Source organism: Chanos chanos, chromosome 4 (genome assembly GCF_902362185.1).
Source record: "Chanos chanos chromosome 4, fChaCha1.1, whole genome shotgun sequence".
Classification (NCBI taxonomy): Eukaryota; Metazoa; Chordata; class Actinopteri; order Gonorynchiformes; family Chanidae; genus Chanos; species Chanos chanos.
In genome coordinates, this window is record NC_044498.1 from 14,843,276 (window position 1) to 14,865,479 (window position 22,204).

At 39.9% G+C, this 22,204-nt stretch overlaps 2 protein-coding genes across 2 annotated transcripts; both read left to right on the plus strand.

Annotated features, from left to right (window-relative positions):
• The first annotated feature begins 3,687 nt into the window (after positions 1-3,687).
• Positions 3,688-7,998, plus strand: slc22a7a (solute carrier family 22 member 7a). The gene is made up of 10 exons (XM_030772102.1): positions 3,688-4,101; positions 4,395-4,498; positions 5,206-5,360; positions 5,627-5,795; positions 6,037-6,160; positions 6,307-6,416; positions 6,576-6,790; positions 7,165-7,273; positions 7,447-7,653; positions 7,905-7,998. Exons 1-10 carry the CDS (start codon positions 3,703-3,705, stop codon positions 7,996-7,998), a joined length of 1,686 nt encoding a protein of 561 aa, XP_030627962.1. The 5' UTR covers positions 3,688-3,702.
• A 1,652-nt stretch (positions 7,999-9,650) lies between these two features.
• rpgrb (retinitis pigmentosa GTPase regulator b) lies at positions 9,651-19,018 on the plus strand. Its single transcript, XM_030772103.1, has 16 exons — positions 9,651-9,729; positions 10,250-10,375; positions 10,535-10,627; positions 11,221-11,283; positions 11,540-11,698; positions 11,843-11,992; positions 12,154-12,312; positions 13,131-13,286; positions 13,520-13,644; positions 13,758-13,949; positions 14,816-14,971; positions 15,201-15,305; positions 15,424-15,483; positions 15,944-17,278; positions 17,621-18,038; positions 18,132-19,018. Exons 1-16 carry the CDS (start codon positions 9,699-9,701, stop codon positions 19,016-19,018), a joined length of 4,215 nt encoding a protein of 1,404 aa, XP_030627963.1. The 5' UTR covers positions 9,651-9,698.
• The last annotated feature ends 3,186 nt before the right edge of the window (positions 19,019-22,204 follow it).

The window sequence follows — 22,204 nt, forward strand, 5'->3', positions numbered from 1 at the left end:
CTGTCAGTGCATAGCAATCAAATTTCACATGCATATTTAGTCACATATTCAGTAACCTTCACAGAAAACAGATATATTGTGAAATTTTTCAATGTTTTATGATATTTATAGCATATCTTTTTGAAATACTCAATGCACAGTATTCCCCAGTCTGATAAAGTCTGCAGTAAGAGAATGATTTCTATAAATGACCCTCCTTGTTAATCTTGTGATACTGGGCATGTCTTGTGTTCTGTTTCTTTTGAGTGGTTGATAATGCTGTTTTTGTTTTTTGTTTGTATATACTTAAATATTTCTTGAAGATATTTCTTTATTTTTTTCAAGTAAAGTGGCTATTCAAGTATTTCAATCATTTTGTTGAAGGAGTATATTGCTGATGACACCAGTTTCTAAGCATGAGAAAAATTACTCAACAGTACTCATTATTTCCCAATAGGATACTTTCCTTCATTATACTGACCATACTATTATGACAATGGTAACATGTTGAACCAATACTGAGTGTATATATTAGTTAAAGGCATCATAAAATGATCAATGGTCCTGCGTAATGACTACTTTTTTCAATGCCATACTTCACTTTTACCCTTTCTGCCATAAACGCTACCATGACCAGATTAATTCCTTGTAGTGCATGAATAGTTACACACAGGGTAAACAAGCGGTCCAATAGCACCTCCACTAGAGAGCATATTTTGCAGTCTTTCTGATTTGACCCTTGCGATCAAATTTTGAATATCATTTCACAGTCTAGGTACTCTCATGCAGGACGGCAAACATGCTTTCACTAAAAGAGGGTGGTCTACGTTCTACCACGAGATTCTCGCACAGTATTTGCACCAAGCCTGGAGGAACATGGTAGCAGAGAATGTTGTTCTCTTTATTTAAAATAGCAAATTTAAAAAAAAAAAAAGTTGAGGTGAAGAGTTACTGATTTCAAGTGGCAAAACTTGCTCAGAAGTATCTCTTAGACATGAATAATGCATAAAATAAATGGTTGTAGCTGATGCAATGCTCCTGTCACGTAAATGTTAAAAACAAAGCTACCATTATCAATCATAGTAATCACTCGCAGTTTGAAATCCTAAATTTATTCAACTTGTAGTTGTTTATTCAACTGACCTGTAGTCATTTTTACCACTGAGTACTGAACAGAAAAGCACAACAAAGATATTACATCTGTATGCTTCATAAAAAGTTTTTATGAAACAATTTTACTAGGAATAATTTTCATTGCTCAATCATCATGACACCTCATTTTCCACAGGTCCCTCGACGTACTGATGAACAGGAATTGAATGGTTGCTTTGTTTTGAGCTGTCAAAGCGGTGTAAGAACCATGATTGATTGAAGCTGTGATAACATTCCTAAATTTGATACAGAGAGGCCAGGGAGGGACCACATGCTTCCTATTTGTACATTTCCCACAGCTGGCAAAAGTTTTAACTTTGCAGAGACCTAGGAGTGGTTGGAGGATAAAATACAAAATGGGTTCATGATCATGACTGTATTTGTTCAGTTTCAGGTGGTACACTTCAGAAGGAATATACAAGATAAGATAACCTGAGGGCTTTATCAAACATAGGATCTGCGTTTGTGGGGAGGCAATGTCTTGTTTTCTTACATCAGCTGTATAAATGTAGCCCTCAGGCAATAGTTAAGTTCACTTCACTGCTTGTGAGGGCACATTCTAAAAACAGTGTGAAATTACATCTATATTTTTTCCACTATGGACAGGCTATGGACATTTCCACACTAAATGTACCTCCAAATATTCCCAGTGCATATTGTGTCGTAGTGCTTATTTTTCATGCTGAAAACAGCACTATAATACAGTGACTACAATGTGGTTCTACAGATGCCACTTTCATGTTATAATTGCCCCAGTTATGAAAGATTTTCATTTTTACATAAACATTACATAACCATGCAGTAGTAAACACAGTGTGTGTGTGTGTTTGCAGTGGAATGTTTGCCTGCATAGTATTTTTGCCTGCTGCATCTCCAACAATGCCTACTGGTCAGACGCAAGCTCAACTGGGAACCACCATGCCGTGTTTTTTTTCTCTTTCTTGCCCTGGTGGTGAAGCAGAGGTGGGGATGTTTCCCACCTGTTACATCAGGTGTTTGACAGCAACATCAGAGGTCTTCAGACACTCCTCATAATGTTCTTACTATTCCTCTTCAGCCACCGCAAAACGTCTCTTTTGCTGACACCTTTTGTACTCATGCTGATTTCTTTTAGGAAATACTGGACAGTTTTCTGGGATGACTGCCAGTGCTGAATATTTTGAGTGAAATATGATTAAGCTATTTGTTTCAATAATGTAACATTTGATTTATTAATGGGCATTTTAAAATTATATCTTGGGAGGATAGCTTTCTGCTTAACTCTTGAAGCTTCCACTTACTACTTATATATAGACAAAATATAATGAATGCTTCACCCTCAGGTCAGTTGTTCCCATCATATCTATCCTCTTTTTCCATACTGAGGTCTAATCACGTAAGATGTCTGATAGGGATTTAAAGCCTAACACAACTGGCTTCAATGGTGGATAACAGCTGAAGATATTGAAGTTGACCATAGAGTACTGTTGAAGGCTCAACAAGCAACAGTTATCTGCAGGTAAACATTACCCTGTACACAGGGCAACACTGTGATTACCACTTTATGGTTATTTTTACGGTTACGCTCATAAAGATGAAAGGCTTTCACACCTCATTCAAGTTTTCTTTCACTGAATTTCAAACCACATCACTAAGCACAAACCATACACACTGACCCACATGGCCACTACACCATGTGGACCTATATACAAGAAATGTTGCACTGGAACATAGGATTTTGAAGCTGGTGACTGGATGTTAAGTTACCAGGCAGAAGGTAAGCATGGAGAAGAAAAGAAGAAGAAAAAAAGCAGAATACAGAGGGACTGAAGTGGGATACGTATGGAGAGTATAGATTTAATGTTAAACAAAAATACAGATGTTATAATCTTTTTCAAAAGGTCCAAATAACATATAGTGTCAATTATATGGTTAATATTAATAGTTATATAGAAGGAACATATAGTGTCAACTTTAAGGCAAAAAATATTCAAGATCAAGAGCTGAGGCAGTGGAATGAGCCAGAGGCTATTGTGTTAAAAGGGCTCAGATATTCCATCTGTTTTCATATATTGAGGTAAGCATGTAAAAATATTTTGATTTTAGTGAGACAGTTCTGTTTTCTCTTCATTCGTTTTGAAAATGAATCAGGATCCACTAGTGCTATTTAATTCCCTCCCTGGAGAAAGGTCACACTTAGAGAAAAAATTATTTACGCCAATTTCTTTTCAGTCAGTCAGGTGAAGATTATGAGAGGGGGCAATTTCTTACTTGAGCAATAAAAACAAAGGCGTTTTTGTGTTTTCTTGTTTGTCTATGGAATGTGTGATGGAAGCTGACCTTACAAAATGTGGTGAACAGTAACCTTGTCTTTATGTACAGCAGGAAAGCCGAAACATAATCTCTACTATCCAGACAGTTATAGGAGGAGTAATAGATATCCTCTATTACAAATGTTTCATTGAGAAAGTCTGAAGTATAAGGAGAAATGGGGATGGGCATACAGACTGGAGTTAGAGAGAGAGGGTGGGGAAGGTAAGATAGGGGGTAGAAGATTTCTGTTTGGACAGACTGCTGTCTTAGCTGTTGAAGATGAGGTTTGAGGACATTCTGGAGGAGGTTGGCGGCTTCTCCAAATTTCAGGCTCGAGTGCTGCTCATACTCTGCCTGCCCCGTGTTATCCTTCCACTCCACTTCCTGCTCCACAACTTTATATCGGGTGTGCCATCCCACCATTGTGCCCTGCCACAGCTGGGTGATGGAACGGAAACAGGAGAGATTTCTCCAGAGGACCCAGAAATCCTTGCCCAGCACTTGCCACGTGGTCCTGATGGATCCATCAGCTCCTGTCGAGCATTTGCCATCCCTACACACTTTGATCCTGATGCTGATGTTTTCATCCAGTATGGCAACAGGTCAAATGTGACTGTCCCATGCCAGCATGGATGGGTGTACGACCGCTCACAATTCTACTCAACCACTGCCACGGAGGTAGGGAGAAATCTTGCTTTTCAACTCTAAAGAACAAGGAATCATAACATTTTCCAGACTGCACTTGGCTAAAATTCTGAATATTAGTTGTGTATTGACTCTGCAGTCATTAGCTGTTTGTTATTCATAACATCTACCTATTGTAAATCTATTGGTCATGGCTGGAAGAGAGCATCAGATATTTTGTGTTATAAATTTAATGCAGTTTCATGGAGAGGACTAAAAATCTTTTTGTTACGATTTTATATTGTTATCAGGTGCTACATGCACATGCTTTTTTCTTTCTTTGACAGTGGGATTTAGTATGTGAAAATAAAAATTTAAACCAAGCTCTTGCAACATTTTTCTTCATTGGAGTCACTGCTGGTGCTGTCTTATTTGGCTACTTAGCAGATAAGTAAGTAGCTTTTTTCATATTTCATATGCTCTCTATGGTTTTATCGGGGCACAAGACAATAATAAAACCTTTGTTCTTGTTCTCAGAATACTACACTCAAATCAGTTAGAGAACATTTTAACACCCTAAGGTTTGCCACAACAGCAGATTTCAGCCCTGGATCCTTACAGTTACAATTTCAGGATTTCTGTGGTCATTCTACTATTGGTGTTGTCACATCTCTCAAAAACAGTTCCACTGGTCTCAAATGTTAGGTTAAAGAGGTTCAAATGAGGTATTAAGTGCCCCAGGGCAACTTTCTGTACAATGTTGGCATGCTTCTCTTGAATTGTTATCTAAAAGCATGAACATGTGCTAATACTCCTCAATGAAGTAACAGACTTTTTTTCCCTACTTTAAAAACATAATCAAATGGCTCCTAAACGAGGCGGTGCTTAACCCAAGTCAGTTGCTCAACAAACATGAATTACACTATTAAACCTGCAGAGGTCATCCTTGTACTGCTATTTACAAGGCCCAACATAATTTTGTTCAGTCAACTAAACATTGACGCGACATTGAAACTACAGTGAAACAACCAACAACTGATCAAAGAGGGCTCCATGGTACTACATTATTCTGAGATTTGATGACTGATTAATGGTTGTGTAAGTCTACCTAAGCTGTCCTGTATATTCCGAAACTCCACTCTGACTCTCTGACATTAGGTTTGGACGGAGGCCTATGATGCTGGTGTCCTTTGTATCAAGTGCTGTGTTTGGCTCTCTGACTGCTTTCTCCACTTCCTACGTGATGCTTGCCATCACCAGGACTCTCTCTGGGGTTTCACTGACTGGGATGACAATAACCACACTTGCTCTGAGTAATCCATGCCTTTCCTCATGCCCCTTTTTCATTATTCCCTTTCTTTCAAAAAGGTGTCTAAAAGTGTACTTAAAATATTGAAGTTTAAGAATGTCTGTGTACTTATTCTGATCATCAGTCAGTTCTGATTTAAGATAGATGAAAGCTAGATCAGTGATAATGATATGGTTTTAAAAATAGTGTCATGTCTTTTACTTACACCCTAATGATGAGTTTTATGGATTTCACAGCAAAACTTATCATGTGTCCATTGTTTCTCTGCAGGCATCGAGTGGATAGACATTAAGCATCGTACCTTTACAGGCACTATCATTAGTCTGGGCTGGAGTGTAGGGAACATGCTCTTAGCCCTACTGGCCTATCTTATTAGAGACTGGAGGCATCTGATGCTGGTGGTTACATCACCTTGTCTGATTGCCATTATTGCCTGGTGGTAAGTATTTTACCAGCTATAAGGAAAGAATTATTAGAAAATGGTGCTCTTAGATATAGCAAGTAAGAATAGGGTAAACTGTCCATGTTTACTACATAAAATGACGAAAGATGTCAGGATAGTAGAATATGGAAAGGTCAATCTGGAGGCGAATTGAGCAACCCCATGTGCAACAGGGAAAGAAAGTTTCCAGTAACTGTTAAGGGATACAACACTCAATTCTGTTTTATCCAATGATTAGGTGGATCCCTGAGTCAGCAAGATGGCTGCTGGCCAATGGCAAGGTGCAGGAGGCTCAGAAGTACCTGGTCCAGTGTGCCAAAACTAATGGAAAACATGGCTACACTGATAAACTAGATTCTCAGGTGATTTAATAATGGTTCTTAGCAAATTAGTTCATTCTTTTGTGCTATAGTAGACACAGGACTTGTTGCATCAAGAAATATCTAATTGGGCTGCAGTGCATTCTTAGAAGTTGTTCCATAATAATACAGTTGGTTTCTCTCTCAAGACACTGAAGAAAATTACAATTCCTGAGGTTTCCAATAAGGACCATTCCTACCTGGATTTGGTGAGGACACCAAAGCTGAGAAAAATTGCCATTTGCTCAGGAATCTTCTGGTATGGAAGAAAATAGCATTTTCACCTCTACACAGATTCATAAACCAATTGTATATCTTCACTGGACCTGCACGTACTGTACTTTTAACATTATTTGTATTAATACACAGTAGTACCAGAGCAAAATACCTTAATGTGTTGCCTTTTCCTCTACCTCAGGTTTGCAGTTGCTTTTACATATTATGGGATCAGCTTCAAAATCACTGGGTTTGGTCTGAACATATATCTCACTCAGTTTGTTTATGGTGCCATTGAGGTCCCGGCTAAGGTGGGAACATACTTTGCCCTGGACCGTATTGGCCGGAGGAATGGCCAGGCCTGGTCACTCATCATTGCAGGAGCCCTGATTGGTGTCAATATGATTATACCTATAGGTGCCATGCTCGTTCTTTCTTGTCTTGGATTTCTCATACTTTTTCATGTTGTATTTATGTTAACCTCAACTCTAAGTTTACAATCAAAGAACACACCTCTGAAACACAGACATGTGTTTTCAGAGACCCTGTAAATCTTCTTAGAGAATCCTTCCAATGTAGTGTTGAGACTTCAAACTAGAGGGATGGAAAATATCTCAAGCACTCTCATTTGTTGGAAACTTTTAGTTCCTATGTATTTAAAAACAAACAGATGACTATTTATGGTATAAATAGGACACAAACAATTAAATACTAGGCCACCCCTGATGCTCATACAATATTAGACTTTTGTACTCCTCCATTCATAACCTGCCATTTTACCAAATTTCTAGAGTATGCTGCTGCTCGCACTAGCATTGCAGTTGTTGGAAAAGGCTTTTCTGAAGCAGCCTTCACCACTGCCTTTCTGTACACTGCAGAACTCTTCCCAACTGTTGTCAGGTAAGACGAAGAAGAGGGGAGTGAAAGAAGAAAATGAAACAATCCACAAAGCTGGTTAGAAAAATAACACTGGCAGTAAATATTATCTGAGCATTGTTATTTAATAAATGCTGAAAGAAGCATTTTTGAATTTTGAATAATATTGTGAAATCATATGTTTGTATCTTCTCCAGGCAGTGTGGATTGGGCTACACTTCATTCATTGGTCGTTTGGGGGGTTCCTTAGCTCCACTTATCATGATGTTTGAGGACATCTGGTTGTTTGCACCTCCACTTGTATTTGCAGCCACGGCTGTAATCAGTGGATGTGTTGTCTTCCTGCTGCCTGAGACCCTAAATGTTCGTCTGCCAGAGAACATTCTAGATGTGGAGGAAGGAAGGTATTGTACTGAACCATAGATTTCAGAGAAAGGTGGTGCTTGTGCCTTACACTGATTTGTAAACTCATTTATATGCAGACTCAAGAGGAAACTTGACATAGCATAGTTGCTGTTTCTTGTGAGATCTCGTTCATACTTCAGGGCAATAAAATGATATCGTTTTATACATTTCTAGACTGAAACGAAGAGATATAAATTAGTCTTTCACTGTTATGAAAAATTGTCTTAATTTGACTTTTCCTTTCTGTAAGGCACAAATGGGCATCATCCAGAGGAGCAGCAGAAGTTGAGATGAATGAGCTCAACTCATCTCCTCAGATGGCACATGAAGAGAGAAGTTCATGAGGTCTTTTGTAACCAAACACTGTATAACTGCTTTGGTGAAGGAAATATCATATGCTCTTGTCTCAAATACTTACAAAACACGTTGTCCATTTTGTGCTGAGAGCAACTGCACACACCGTTTTTTTTTTTCTCCTTGCCCAAAATAATAAAATATGTACGCTATATTAATTTGAACTGCTCTGTGGAATCAGGGACCTGATACTCAGTAGTGTGTTAGATATAGACTTGTTATCATTGCCACTGTAATATACATTAACAGACAAAACGTCTTTGCTTAATCATATTTTGAAACTAATTACTTTAAACTGACAGGGATCGCACTGAGTGTAATCTGCATATTTTCATGTTAAGCGCTGAATTGCTTGCTTTTATGCACATTTTTATGTTAATTACTGAATTTTTGGATTCAGTACATACTGACTAGTATCTTACTTATTACTTAAAACTTATTAGTTATTACCTTTTTACATATTTGATTTTATAGCTTCACACAAACTAGCTCTATTATCAATAAATGTCTTCTGTATCAGAATTCACTTTCATTAATTTTAAACATTATTGGGATTAATCACATTTTAAACTATTAGAACATAAAATTCAGTATTTCAAGAACATCAAAAACTAGCTAATGCAATACAAACAGTCAGTGACTCATTGTCTAGATCCGGGATGCCAGCTTCCAGTCTTGGTGATCTACCTGCTGGCAGAATACAACTGAAACCCTGATCTAACATACCCGACTCCAGCACTCAGATGCTCTCTCCTGAAGACTGAGTATAAGGATCGTGTGTGTTAAATAAGAACTGCAGCCAGATCCTGCAGGGGGATGGATCACCAGGACTGGACTTGTGCACCCCTGGTGTAGATGTGTGCCTCCTGCTGCCAGTGTTGTTTCAATTACATCTCTTTCATTGGCTCATTTGATCAATCAATGGATAAGTGAATCAGTGGATAATGAATCAATTAATTAATCAATCAGCAACAGTGTATACCAATCCATCTTGATAACAGTGCAATGCAGTGACATTTCAGAGGATTGCCATGTTTTCTTATAAATTTTATTTCATTTTATTCTTTTTAATGCTGAGACTTTTACTTTGAGCTAATATGAGTTTGCTTAATATTGCTAGCTTCATCTTAAATTTCAGGCGGTCACCTTAGTGTATTCCTGGAAATCTATGGCTTTGTCAGTTGTAGGTCTTTAACTTGTGCCACACCCAGCCACGAACAGTTAGAAGTTGTGAGCAAGAGTGGTGTTTTCTATAATGGTGGCATTATCTTCTCATGCAGTTAAGGGCGTATATCATCCTCGTTGGCACTGCATTGTCATTGTATTAGCATGTGTTGACATTTGTATTGTCATTGTATTAGCATGTGTTGACATTTGTATCATTCAGGTGTAATCTATGATTAACATTGTGTTTTCTGTTCGAAAATATAAATAAAAAATGTAATGTTTATAAACAGAAAATCCCCCCCCCCCCCCCCCCCCTCTCTCTCTCTCTCTCTCTCTCTCTCTCTCTCATTGTTTCTCTTTCATTGTCTCTTAACTTGTAAATCTCATCCGAAACTCCGTCTCGCACTATTAACATGAAAAATTGCACTGTAAGCGGCCATATTGGAAATTGGTTGTTGTTGCTTAGTCCACACTACTGGTTGCCCGGACAGCCAGCCAGTTTATAATCAGATTAAACTGGGCAATGGCTGGAGAAACAGAGGACGAAATACCTGGTAGGGTAATTGCATAAATCAAGTGCAAGAATTGAATATGTAATATGTAATTAGCAGTTTGTTACCAGCTTGTAACTTATTTCTAGGGATCTTTGTTGAGCTATCTTGCTAACCATCAGCATCGGTCGCTTTAATAAATTTTAACCGAGATCCGTTAGCCTGCTAATTAGCGTCGGAGCGTGTGTGTAGTGTAAACTAGCAATCAGCAGAACAGTCACCGTATACGACAGATACGACTGTCATGCCATCTTAGCATTTTCCTATTTATTCCTTGTTAATGTCTCATTGTGGTACTTTTGTGGTGTGTGTGTGTCCGTGTCTGTGTGTGTCTGTGAGTGTGTGCGTGCACACACACGCGGACACGCGACTTGCCCACTCTTGACTGTTTTGGTCCCAACAGCCTTTCTAGTAGGTTAGCAACGTAAATCATTTTATAGAGCTTGACTGTTGTGACTCCCTTTGTTGCTGTTATCCATTAACAAGATGAAGTTGAGTCTCAATTTGGCATCTTTCCTGGCAGAATCTGGAGCAGTCTTCACCTTTGGAAAGAGTAAATTTGCTGATAATATCCCCAGTAAATTCTGGCTCAAAAACGACTCACCTCTTAGGATATCTTGTGGGGACGAGCATACAGCATTAATAACAGGTGGGTTCATAACATGAGGTTTTAAAATATTTTGACAGTTGTGATATATATATATATATATGAAAGACACATTGACTGTGTTGCGGGACTTGTTTTGATGACACTGATTCTCCATCCGAATTAATACTTTGTGCTTCTCCGCTTACGTCTGTCATTCAGAAAATGGAAAGCTGTTTATGTTTGGCAGTAATAACTGGGGTCAATTAGGCTTGGGAACAAAGACTGCTGTGAATAAGCCAACTTGTGTGAAAGGTATGACATCCTCTAAGTTGCTGTCCCTAGTGTGTATGTGTGTATTAACAGAGTGTAGTTCCTTTGCTTTGCTGCCTGTCATAAGCAGCTGTGTCCTCTCTTTTATAAGCCACTGCACTATTAGCTCATTTGTAAATGCTGAAGATGCTTTTACTTACCCACTCTTATTTTTACCTCAGCTCCAGTTTTGTACAAGGCACTAAACTGTATTTGTTAATATACATGCATTGGGGTAGAAGATGTCTCAGTGTAAACATTCACATAGGCTTTGCAGTAATAGAGAAAGACCCACAGATTTGGTGCTCAGTTAGGCTAATCTCAATCTGGAGGGTTCATAATCTTGCATAATCTTCAAAGGAGTGGGAAACTATCAGCTTGGTTACAAATAGTATAACAGTTTACAATTACAATACTGTCCAATATTGAGGAACACTAGTGTACGAAGTAGATTAATATTGTCTACAGCAGCAGTGACTCTATCATATAGGGAATCTGAGGGACTATTTGACTTTATAATGTAAAATTGTTAGTGTGTAAATCACTGTAAATCAGTGCAAATCTTTTCATAAGAAAATCTATACTTTTTTTTCAAGCACTGAAGTCTGAGAAGGTGAAGCTTGCTGCTTGTGGAAGAACTCACACACTTGTTTACACATGTAAGTTTGCAGAGATGCTCAGACATGATGTTCTACTGAATTCATTTTTTAATCTAGTAATCCAGCAAGGAAAAATCCTCATTTATTGTATTAGCTTCATTTAAAGGAGAGTGCTGTCTTTCAAAACTACTTTCATCTGAGATTTGTTTAAAGGTTGTCTATTTGCATATCATAGTTAAAGGATGCTGCCCATGATTTGTGATCATACTAACCTTAAATGTGTCCACGTTTAAAATGTCCTATCTTGCCTGCTAAGCACAAGGCAACTTGTATGCTGCTGGTGGAAATAATGAAGGCCAGTTAGGTCTCGGTGACTGTGAAGAGAGGACCTCTTTTGAGCTTGTGGACTTTTTTGGCAAGCATGGACCAATCAAAATGCTTGCTGCTGGCTCTAACACATCTGCTGCCCTCACAAGTAAGGTTCATCTCTGAAAAGACTCATGCATTGAATACCTCATCGGCTGTTACTTGGATTCTGTTAAAAAGTGCTTATCATTGTTGAGAAAATGTCCTGAGGGCTTTTTTTCATCTGTTTTCACTGATTGATTTTTGCTTTCAGATGATGGGAAACTGTACATGTGGGGTGACAACTCTGAAGGTCAGATTGGATTAGGGAGACAGAGCAATGCCTTGAGTCCTCAGGAAGTAAACATCGGGAGACCCGTGTCCTGGATTTCCTGCGGATACTACCACTCTGCCTTTGTCACTGGTAGGATGTGCTTTTAAAATCTACTCTCTGCCTCACGTATTCATTTGGCTGTGACAGAGTGGTATAACATGGCAGCATGAAAAATATGATGCAGTTTCTCATTATGGGTGCAGAAGCCTGTTCTGATATTTGTGAGGTGATCATTTGATTTCATGCCGTAGTCGATGGGGCCTTATTCACTTTTGGAGAGAGAGACAGTGGGAAGCTGGGACTGTCCACAGAGAAGCTGGCCAGTCACAAGGTGCCTCAGCGAGTGGATGGCATTCCTAACCAGGTTCTCCAGGTGGCCTGTGGAGGAGGGCACACAGTGGCTCTCACAGGTAGCTTTTGAGACATGAGCGAATAGAACATTTATTAAACTACTACACTTAGCCTTAAAATCATCCATATAAATCATATGTTTCATAGATATCCGCTACAGTCAGATGTAGTTAATGTTTTTAGCTTTTGATATTTCTTAATATTAGAATATTACGTCTTAAGACTCCAGCTGATAAATAACTTCAAATTTATTAAGTCATAATGAGACAATTACACACATATCTAAAAGAGGCTTATTGGAAATTCTTGTGTTGAGATTGCTGTTTGTTCAATTTTAGAGAGAGTCTTCCCTCTGAGGGTAGATGGAAAGTTTAACATAAATTGTAAAGGAATTGAAGCTCATATTTAAGTGTAGACTAACTCCATGACTGATATTACTTTTGTACTTACTACTTTTGTTCTTATATTACTGGTAATTGCTTTTGTACTTACCAATATTACTTTAGATACATACCCTCATAGCTAGTACTTTTAATGTAGAGGCCAGAATTTTTAGGACTTCTGAATTCAAATCTCCAGAACCGTTACTTAAAAAAAAAACATGTAGAACAGAAAAGTCACTTGAAGATGTAAGTAGGCCCTAGCTAAAAGTCAGCTCTTGGTGATTTTGCCAGAAATATTGAAATAACATCAAGTAAGAACAAACTGATTTTTCTCTAACCTCATTATGAACATGACTGCTGTGTAACTAAAAAAAAAAAATAAAAAATCAAGATCCTCGGTTAAATTCGTCTTAGACTCATGTAGTCCAGACCATTTTCTATTTTCTATTCTGAGAACTTGCTTATGAGTATTATGTTGGTGAAATGTGTTTCAGAGGAAGAGCTGTACTCGTTTGGCCTCGGTCAGTTTGGGCAGCTCGGTCATGGTACCTTCATCTTTGAGGCTCGTCTTCCCAGAGTCGTTGAACACTTTAAAAAAGGAAGAGTGCAACATGTGGAATGTGGAGAGAACCACACTGCTGTGGTCACAGGCAAGACGACTTTTTCTACGCTACAGCCAAACTCACTGAACCCTAAATTCTCCATGTGTAGACTGTGACTTTCCATAGTCTTTTCAGCACGCTAGCTGACATATTTATCTCACCACACAGTCCACCTGACACAAACTGCGCTCTGCACTGTGCTGCAGTTTGAATCATAAGAAAGCATGAGACCTATTTCATGCTTGATCCTGATTTTGTCTTCTTAACTGTCTTGGTTCCAGACAGTGGCCTTCTGTACACGTTTGGGGATGGACGTCATGGTAAACTGGGTCTTGGAGAGGAGAACTTCACCAACCAGTTCAAACCAACACTGTGTCCTCGATTCCTCAGATATCATGTGCAATCCGTATGTGCCTTTGTCTTCTCTTGTCCAGGTTTCTCCACTCATAACCCTCAGGCCTGATGAACATTAACAGTCTTGAAGAACCACAGTCAAACTCCCGTCTGTACGTTCCTTAGGTGTCATGTGGGGGCTGTCACATGATTGTGTTGGCCAGACCAAGGGTAAAAGGCTCAGAGGATATGGTCCTGGAAGATGATGATGTTACTGAGGACTACTTGGAGAAATCCTTTACAGAGCTGTTAGGGGACACATCCACTCCCGCCACCCTGCGCAGGAGCATGTCAGCACGGGTCAGACGCAGAGAGAGGGTGCGTCTGCTCTTTGTTTATCTCCTCTAAGTCATTTTGAAGAGTCTTGAGGGTTTCGCGGTGAAGTGAAAGTTGGGGTCATAAATTTATCAAACTGTTGTTATTTCACTCACTATAGCTGTCACTAGACTCACTTTTGCCGGCTCTGAAATGAAATAATAATGAAATGGTAAAAACACCAAATCAACACAAAAATCAACAACAAGGGATGACAATGTTGGTGTTACTGATGATAATTAAAGGCAAACTGATCAGCAGTTATGGCTAATCCACCCTCACATTTACCTTGTCTAATGGACATATCAAAGTTATATCTAACAGGAAACTTATGATAAGGGTTGAAGTTCCACCTGAACCAAGCTGTGTTTTTGTTAGAAATGTCACATATAATCTTCAATGACATGTAAAACTTTTAATTAACAGGTCCTCTGCATAACTGTACCAATACTGAGACTTAAAATCATATAAAACTTTATTATGATGGATTAGTTTACTCAGAGTGCATGATTATATTAGTGAAACACAACCTAGATCACATGCACTTAAACTACAGAGTCACTTTCTTTTCATTTTTGTAGACTTTGACAGTGAATACATGATAGGTTTGATTAGCAGTAACAAAAGAAAATGACTTGCTGTGTAATGTTCAAAGATACAGTGTTTGTTTCTGCACTCTAAAACACAATTAAACTAACGCATTGTCTAGTGTTTTAAGGGGGGGGGGGGCAATGGGTGTAAATCTGTCTGCGACAGTAGGACCCAGTGGTTTTGTCTTCCATCTAGACAAGGTGTCTAAATTCAGAAGTCAGTCACCTGGATGTTTAACCGTTTACAGTGGCAGTAGTGTGTCTTTTCCTGTTTTCCAGGAACGCTCTCCAGAGCAGTTTGGGCTGATGTTCCGCACCCTCCCCCCACTGACTTCCGGCTACCTCAACTCCTCCCTGTCTGTGCCCAGTCAGACTATGCCCTCTCAGCTGCCGCCCACTGACCTACACAACAAAAGTAATCAGAACAGTTCTCCAGTCTCACCTCTCCACCAAACCTCCAAAAACCATTTCTGAGTTCAGCACTTGATATTAGAGGCTTGTTGTAATAGGTGGATATTGTGTTTATATGTTTGTGTTTACATGCATTAGATTTTGGTTAGAGTTCCCACAAGTTTAAGTTATCTGAATTTGTAACTTTCTGAGTGTTAACAGTCTATCATGATACTGAAGCCTTTTTTTCTATTTCCTTTATTTGACAGAGAAGATGACGAAGGAGAGGGTGCTGGATAAGAAAAGCGCTGTTGTAGCAGACATTGAGGACAATGAGAATGAAAAGGATTTGGGAGACACCACTGACCTGCTGAATGTGGTTAGTTCTTTTAAGCCCCTCTATCATCCAACATGTACACATTTTACCTCTCTTTTACTCTGATCTGAAAGTATTTTTAGAATTGCTGTGATAAAACCACGTCTCCTTTCCTTTTCAGACTCATGTTATGAAGATGGACCCCGTTGATAATACGCTAACATTGTCTCCAGTTCAGAAGGTAAACTCCCTCAGTGTCCGACTGTGTCTGACTACATAACTGTCAGACAGTCTTAAAACGTGACCAGATAATTCTGTCCTGAGCAGCCAGACAGCTCTTTAGATGCTACATTATGAATGAGCCTATGCCCCAGCATCAGCATTGTAGAGTCACACAGTTTGTTAGTATCATAGCCTAATAGCTATGAACGCCCTGAGAACAGAAGGAATGCCAGGCAGACTGTCTAGGTTATTTGGATCTCTCTGTCATTTAGATGTCTCCCTCATTCCCTATCTCTTTATTTTTCTCTCACTCTCTCTCTCTTTCTCTTTCTGTTTCTTTCTCTGTACCATTGACCTCCACCTTTCTTTTTGTTTTTCAGCCATGAGCTCTTGCAGCTCTCTGCCAGCTCTGCATGTTCAGTCATTTCTCTCTTAACATTTTCCCTCTTTTTGTCCTCTGCTTTCGTTCGCCGGGATAGAAGAAAGTTAAGGTTTTGAAAGGACATGGTAAGGAAGTGGGGCACGCCCACTCTGAGGGGAGGGCAGACCTAGCACCTCGTCGGGCGCTCCCCACAGAGTTACTGAGGAGCTCCAGTGACAGGTCTCTGTTGAGTGACACATCAGTTGCTAAGAGTCCTAAGAGTCAGAGCAGAGCCAGTGGTAAGGAGAACGTTCTCTTAGCTGTGGAGGACAGCAAGACTGTTCGGCATAAAGTGGAGAGCAGCAAGATGAGAAGAGGAGCACAGTCACCAAGTCGAGCCAAGATCAGTAGGGCTGAAGCCAAAGCTCACTCACCTGTATCCACAAAATCAGAGAAAGGTTTACTGACTGAGACTGAAAATAAAGTAAAAACAGCGACTAAAGAGTCAAAAGGAAGGGCTCAGACCACCAGTCAGCAGAAAGAAGGTGAACGCAAGGTAAAGTCTGAGGTTTCTAAGACTAAGGAAAGCCCTCAGGCACAAAGCCAAGGAGATATTACTCAGGCTATGCCTGAAACACTCTTGCCAGACCGGAAAAGACAAGCAAAAGTGGTCAAAAGTAAGGAAAAAGAGGTGAAGATGCATGCCCAAGGAACAGAACGTCCAAGGGTGGAACGTCAGCCTGCGCAGATTAAGACCTCTGCAAAAGGTAAAATCCCAGCAGTGAAAGAGATAGCGCTTCAGGCCACACCTAAACGTATCAATGAAAAAAGCAAATCTGGGCAAATTGAAACTAAAAAGACAGATAAAAAGACAGAAATGAAGTCAGATTCACAACGCCTTAAAGAACCAGTGGAGGCCGGGACAGGTGGCAAAAAACCTGTCGAAGTTCAGACTGTTAAAACAAAGACCCCCTCCCCTAAACCTGAGGCAAAAAAGACAACAAAAATGCAAAGCAAGGGACCCATTATGGTCTCTGAAGTTGCTGCTGTGCCAACCAGTGGTGTGAAATCCAAATCTGATGGGGCTTTAGGTCCTAAACCGGATTCAGGACCAGAGCAGACACAGATTAATCCCCTCACAGAGGTGACCACCCTAATCCAAGAAATGGGAATGGACAGCTCAGCACGATTGCTGAGGGAAGCTGCGACTAGCCAGTTGATGCCCAAATCACGGAGCCCTGACTCGTTCCAATCCACACCTCAGAAGCAAGCCAGGAAGGAGAAAGTCACCAAACAGAAGTCCGTTTCAGACCTCTCACCTGGTGGGTCCTCTGAGGCCAGTTCTCCAGGGAGAGCACCGGGCAAGAGGACAGCTGTGGCCATCAATATAATCCCAGAGCCAGGACTTTCTGACGAAGAGACAGAGAGAAGCAGTTCTCAGTACGACTCCAAAGTGGAAAGACAAAGCTCAACGGAGGAACAGACTGAAGAAAGCAGGGAGAGAGGAGGGGATGGATCTGGGGATGACAGTGGTCAGCTTTCAGAGGAGGAGGAGGAGGAGGAAGAGGGAAGCAGAGAGACAACAGAAAGTGAGAAAAGGTCAAGAAGGACAGATGATAGCAAAGATGTGGATGATAGTAAGAATGCTGATGAGGAGGAGGAGGTTGGTGAAGAAAATGACACAACCATTAAGTCAAGTGAATTGGAGGAAAGTATGGCGGAGGGAGGAGAGGAAAGCAGTAAGGCAGAGACAGAGAAAGAACAGGAAAGTGAGGATGAGTCTACGGTAAAACAGGAGAGTGGGGTGGAGGAGGAAGAGGAGGAAGAGGCCAGTGAGATGAGTAGACAGGAGGAAGAGAATGGAGAATTTGATCAGGGTGAGGAAAGCAAGATGAGCGAAGTTGAGGAGCAAGAGAGTGGGGAAGAATCAGATAGTGAGCTGGAGAACAAAAGCAAGGGATCAGTGTCAGAAGAAGAGGGAGAGCAGGAAGAAGAGGGCGAGCAGGAAGAAGAGGAGGAAGAGGAGGATGGAGAGAACAAAGAGTCAGTGGAGAAAGAAAGTGAAGAGGAAGAAGACGGAGAATCAGATGGGACAGGTGATGGAAGTGAGTTAGAGGAGAATAGTGGAGCGGAGGTGGAAAGCCAAGATGAAGGAGAGGAGCATGAGATGGAGAGTGGTGCGGAAGATGAAGAGACAGGGGATAAAGAAGAGAGTGAGAGTGAAGAGGAGGAGAGAGAGGTTGAAAATGAAAGTGAAAATGAGGAGCAAGTAAGTGAAGATGAGGAAGTGAGTGAAGGAGATAAAGGAGAAGAGGAAGAAGGGGAGAGTGAAAAAGAGGAAGAAGATGACAATGAAGAGGGACAAGAGGAGGATGAAGAGAGTGGGGCAGAAGAGGAAGAGGAAGGTGGAACCGAGGAAGGGGAAGAGGAAGAGGGTAAAGAAGAGAGTGAGGGTGAGGAAGAGGCAAAGGAAGAGAGTGAAGAAGAAGCTGAGGAGGAAGAGGAGGAGGGGGAGGAGGAAGAAGAAAGGGATGAGAAGACTGAGGATGAGAGTGGTGAAGAGGAAAATGATGAAAAAGAGGATGATGAGGAAGCAGAGGAGGAGGGAGAAGAGGAGGAAGAGGAGGAGGAGGAGGAGGAAGAAGAAAAGGATGAGAAGACTGAAGAGAGTGGAGAAGAGGAAGCAGAGGAAGAGGGAGAAGAGGAGGATGAGCAGGAAGAGGAGGAGGAAGATGGTGACAAGGAAGAAAAGGAAGAAGAAGAAGAGGAGGAAGAAGAAGAAGAAGAGGAAGAAGAAGAGGAGGAGGAAAATGAGCAAGAGGAAGAAGAAGAAGAAGAGGAGGAGGAAAATGAGCAAGAGGAAGAAGAGGATAATGATGAAGAAGAAAAAGTGGAGGAGGAAGAGGAAAATGAGGAGGAGGAGGGTGATGAAGGAAAAGAGGAAGAAGAGGAAAATAAGGAGGCAGAAGAAGAGGAGGAGGAGGAGGAGGAGGAGGAAGAAAAAACAGAGAAACGAGTGAAAGGGAAGGAAAAAATGTCTGGATCTCTCAAAGAAATGCAAAAAACTACACGAGTAAAGCAGCCAGCTAAAGCTAAGAAGAGCTCGTCAAGGAGAGGCCGGTCTGACAGTGACTCTCAAGAATCCCAGCAGTTCTGGGACGACGTCCTACCTCAGTACCTCAATCTGAAATAAACTTTCCACCAGTTCCTCTTCAGTGCCTCCCTTTGGAGCTTTGGTTTATAAATCATTAGACAAGTCCTCTTCTTTTTTTTTCTTCTGTGGCATGTTGTGCCTGTCTGTGTTTGATTTTGCTGTCCTCTGTCCTCACATGACAACATATACTCTATTGCTATTCCCTCATCTTCAGACTTTTCAAAGTGCCTGGACATATTAGGAATGATAGATCTGGCTTGTTTTGGTTGTTTTGACTTATTGAAATGTTGATACTTATATCACGGTTACAGTTAAAGACACACGGTTTTATAGATATTTTGAAATGCACTGCCCTGTAGTTTAGTTTACGTCCTGAAATTGTTTTTATAATAACAAGTTTATACTTCTACAATTGTAAGGACAGCTAAAAATGGCCAATATTTTTCTAAAGCTAAAAATATCCGGTGATATAGCTCATTTTCTGCCTTGTTTCTCTGCCTGATTTTCACCCTTTGTGCCCATTAACAAACTGTGAAAAATGCTAGGCTGTACAAAACCAGTTAGTAAATCCTTGATTTTTTTATATCTTATGTATTTGATTCATACTATGCATTCTTGTATTTTAAGGCAGTTTTAATAAATGTAATTGCAGAATTGCATTGTTAATTCATAATGTACAATTTACACCATACATACAAATTTTCGTCACACAAATTTTCGTATAGAAATAGGAAACCGATACTTTTTTTTACGCTGAAAAAGAATGCATTTCTGCATTCAAACTTAGGCGAAATCACCTAAGTTAATTTTACCAAAGTGAAGGTTTTATTGATCTTTTTCACGTGATAATTTATCTAAAGCAAGTGTGAAAAATATAGGTTTGTATGTAGTCGTTTTGCATTGCAATTACGTTGGTGCAGTGTCTATGCGGAACAGTCCACTTATTGCAGCATGTATTTATTAATAACATAAAGCACATTGTTGGTTGGTCTAAAGTAGTGTTTAGTACACTGATTAGCACACGTCCGTCCAGTCAGTACTGAGTGGAATGATCACCCTGAACAGGTGAGAATATTACTAATTTGACATCTCATGTTAGACAGTAGGTAAGATAGAGCATCCTTTGTTTAGTGTCTCCTTTGGCCTTTGTGTATGTGTGTGTGTGTTTGTTTGTATACCATGTAGTGCTTTAACACCCTGTGTTTCCTTAGATCTGTCCCTGGATATATAGCTTTCTATTACCTGTTTGTTCTTTATGAAAGATTCTAGTATTGCATCTTGTGCTTTTATACTCATTAGATATTTAATGTGGTCTGTTCTTAATTTTTCTGTACAGGATCGTGGTCACAGAGCTCCAGAACAGAGTAAACACGAGGAGTGTAAGGAGGACAGTGAGGAAGATGATGATGAAGAAGATGTTGAAGATGAGGAGGAGGAAGATGAAGAAGATGAAGATGAACAAGAAGAAGGAGATGAGGAGGATGAAGAAGAGCAGGAGGGAGATGAAGAGAAAAATGAAGAGAAGACGGAAAAGCAGGAAGACCAACCTACTGAAAAGGTTCCTCAAATACACTGGATACTAAGCATATGAACGCACTCATTAAACAGCATGTGTCTGTATTCAGAACATCTCTCATAGAGCCAAAGGAACACAGTCTCATTATCATTTTGTTTACATGTTAATGAATGCCCTTGTATCTGTACTTTTCAACTAAAATGCTCAAGTCAGTCCTCAGTTTGTGGTACATAAACAGTTTTTCACTAGCAGGAAAAAGAAGATATGAAAGAGGAGACTATCCCAGATGGACTGATTAAAGGTGATTTTAACTATTAGTTTTAAACAGAGACTTGCTCGTTTGAAAAACCCCCCCAAAAAACACGAATAATAAAATATAACTGCACTGTGGATTAAAATGGATTGAAAGATAGATGTATAGATGAATTACATTTAATTTGTACCTTTTGCATGCATCAATGTGTTTAATTTTGTCAGAATAATTTTTGCTTTTCTTTTGTGTAGATTCTCAAGAGAAAGGAAATACCAGTTCCCAAGAAGAGAAATCACAATCGGACGATGGCGTCAGAGATGGAAGATCTAAAAGTCTTTTTGGGACCAATGGCAAGGTAAAATCAAATCATTGAATGATAATGGAAAAAGGTGTACATTTTGAACAGATTTGTACTCAGAGGTGCTTCTTGATAAATATCTTGATACCAATCATTTAAAGTATAATTTTGACTCTATTGGCTGTTTTCAGATATCTCTTTTCAGGAGGAGGTTCTCTACCAAAGACCGGGGGCCTGAGGAAAAGGGTGAAGCCCTCTCAGAAAGCAACAGGGCGGACAGATCATCTGCTGATGGTCCCCCCGCACTCGCAGGAGGAGGAGACACAGAGAAGGGCTCCAGCGGCGAGCCCCACACAACTACTCAAGGCCCAGGGATCAATCGATCTCGCTCTGCAGCCTGCATTCTGCTGTGACTCCCCGGTACTTCTGAATATAAAGAACTACTGGGATTAACTTAACTTGTGCCTTTTGCTGCAAAGGAAACTTTTGTAATGACCACTAACACTTAACTGGATGAGTTATATTTATTAAAACACCATGTTTTGTATCACTACATATACATTTTTTTCTATGAAACTTCTTAACTGTCATTTACCCAGTTATATTTGCGGTCTTGTTGTTGTTTTTGTTTGACGTTTTATGAATGTAATAATCAGATGTCATTACCGTCTGTGTTATTCTGTCACATGTAAAATATGAATTTTATTATTTGAAAAATTATTTATATTGGTTGCAATGTTATCATAGCACACATGCACTTTATGTTGAAAATCTTTTATGTGTTTTGTGAAGCAACAAAGTATATTGTCAAAGGTCTGTGTTGTTTATTTCACTCTTTGTTTTGAATTCCTTGTGTGATTCAAGTAAAACAAGTGAGTTGATGTCTCTGATCAATCAGTTCAATTGCAATTCATAGCAAAGTGATACGACTGAGGATAAACTTAATTTTTCATTAATTATTTGAAGATAATTTTCCATATATAAGCTGTATATTCAGGGACATGTCCTGGTCTTTATGTTGGACACAGTATTATTTCTTCGTGCGCGCGTGTGTCCTTTTACCGCTAGATGGCAATGCCCAAATAATGTGAGGCTCTGTAGCGGGTTGTCTTCCAGTCAAAGTGTCGTCGACTGACAGCAGGCCGCAGGAACCGGAAC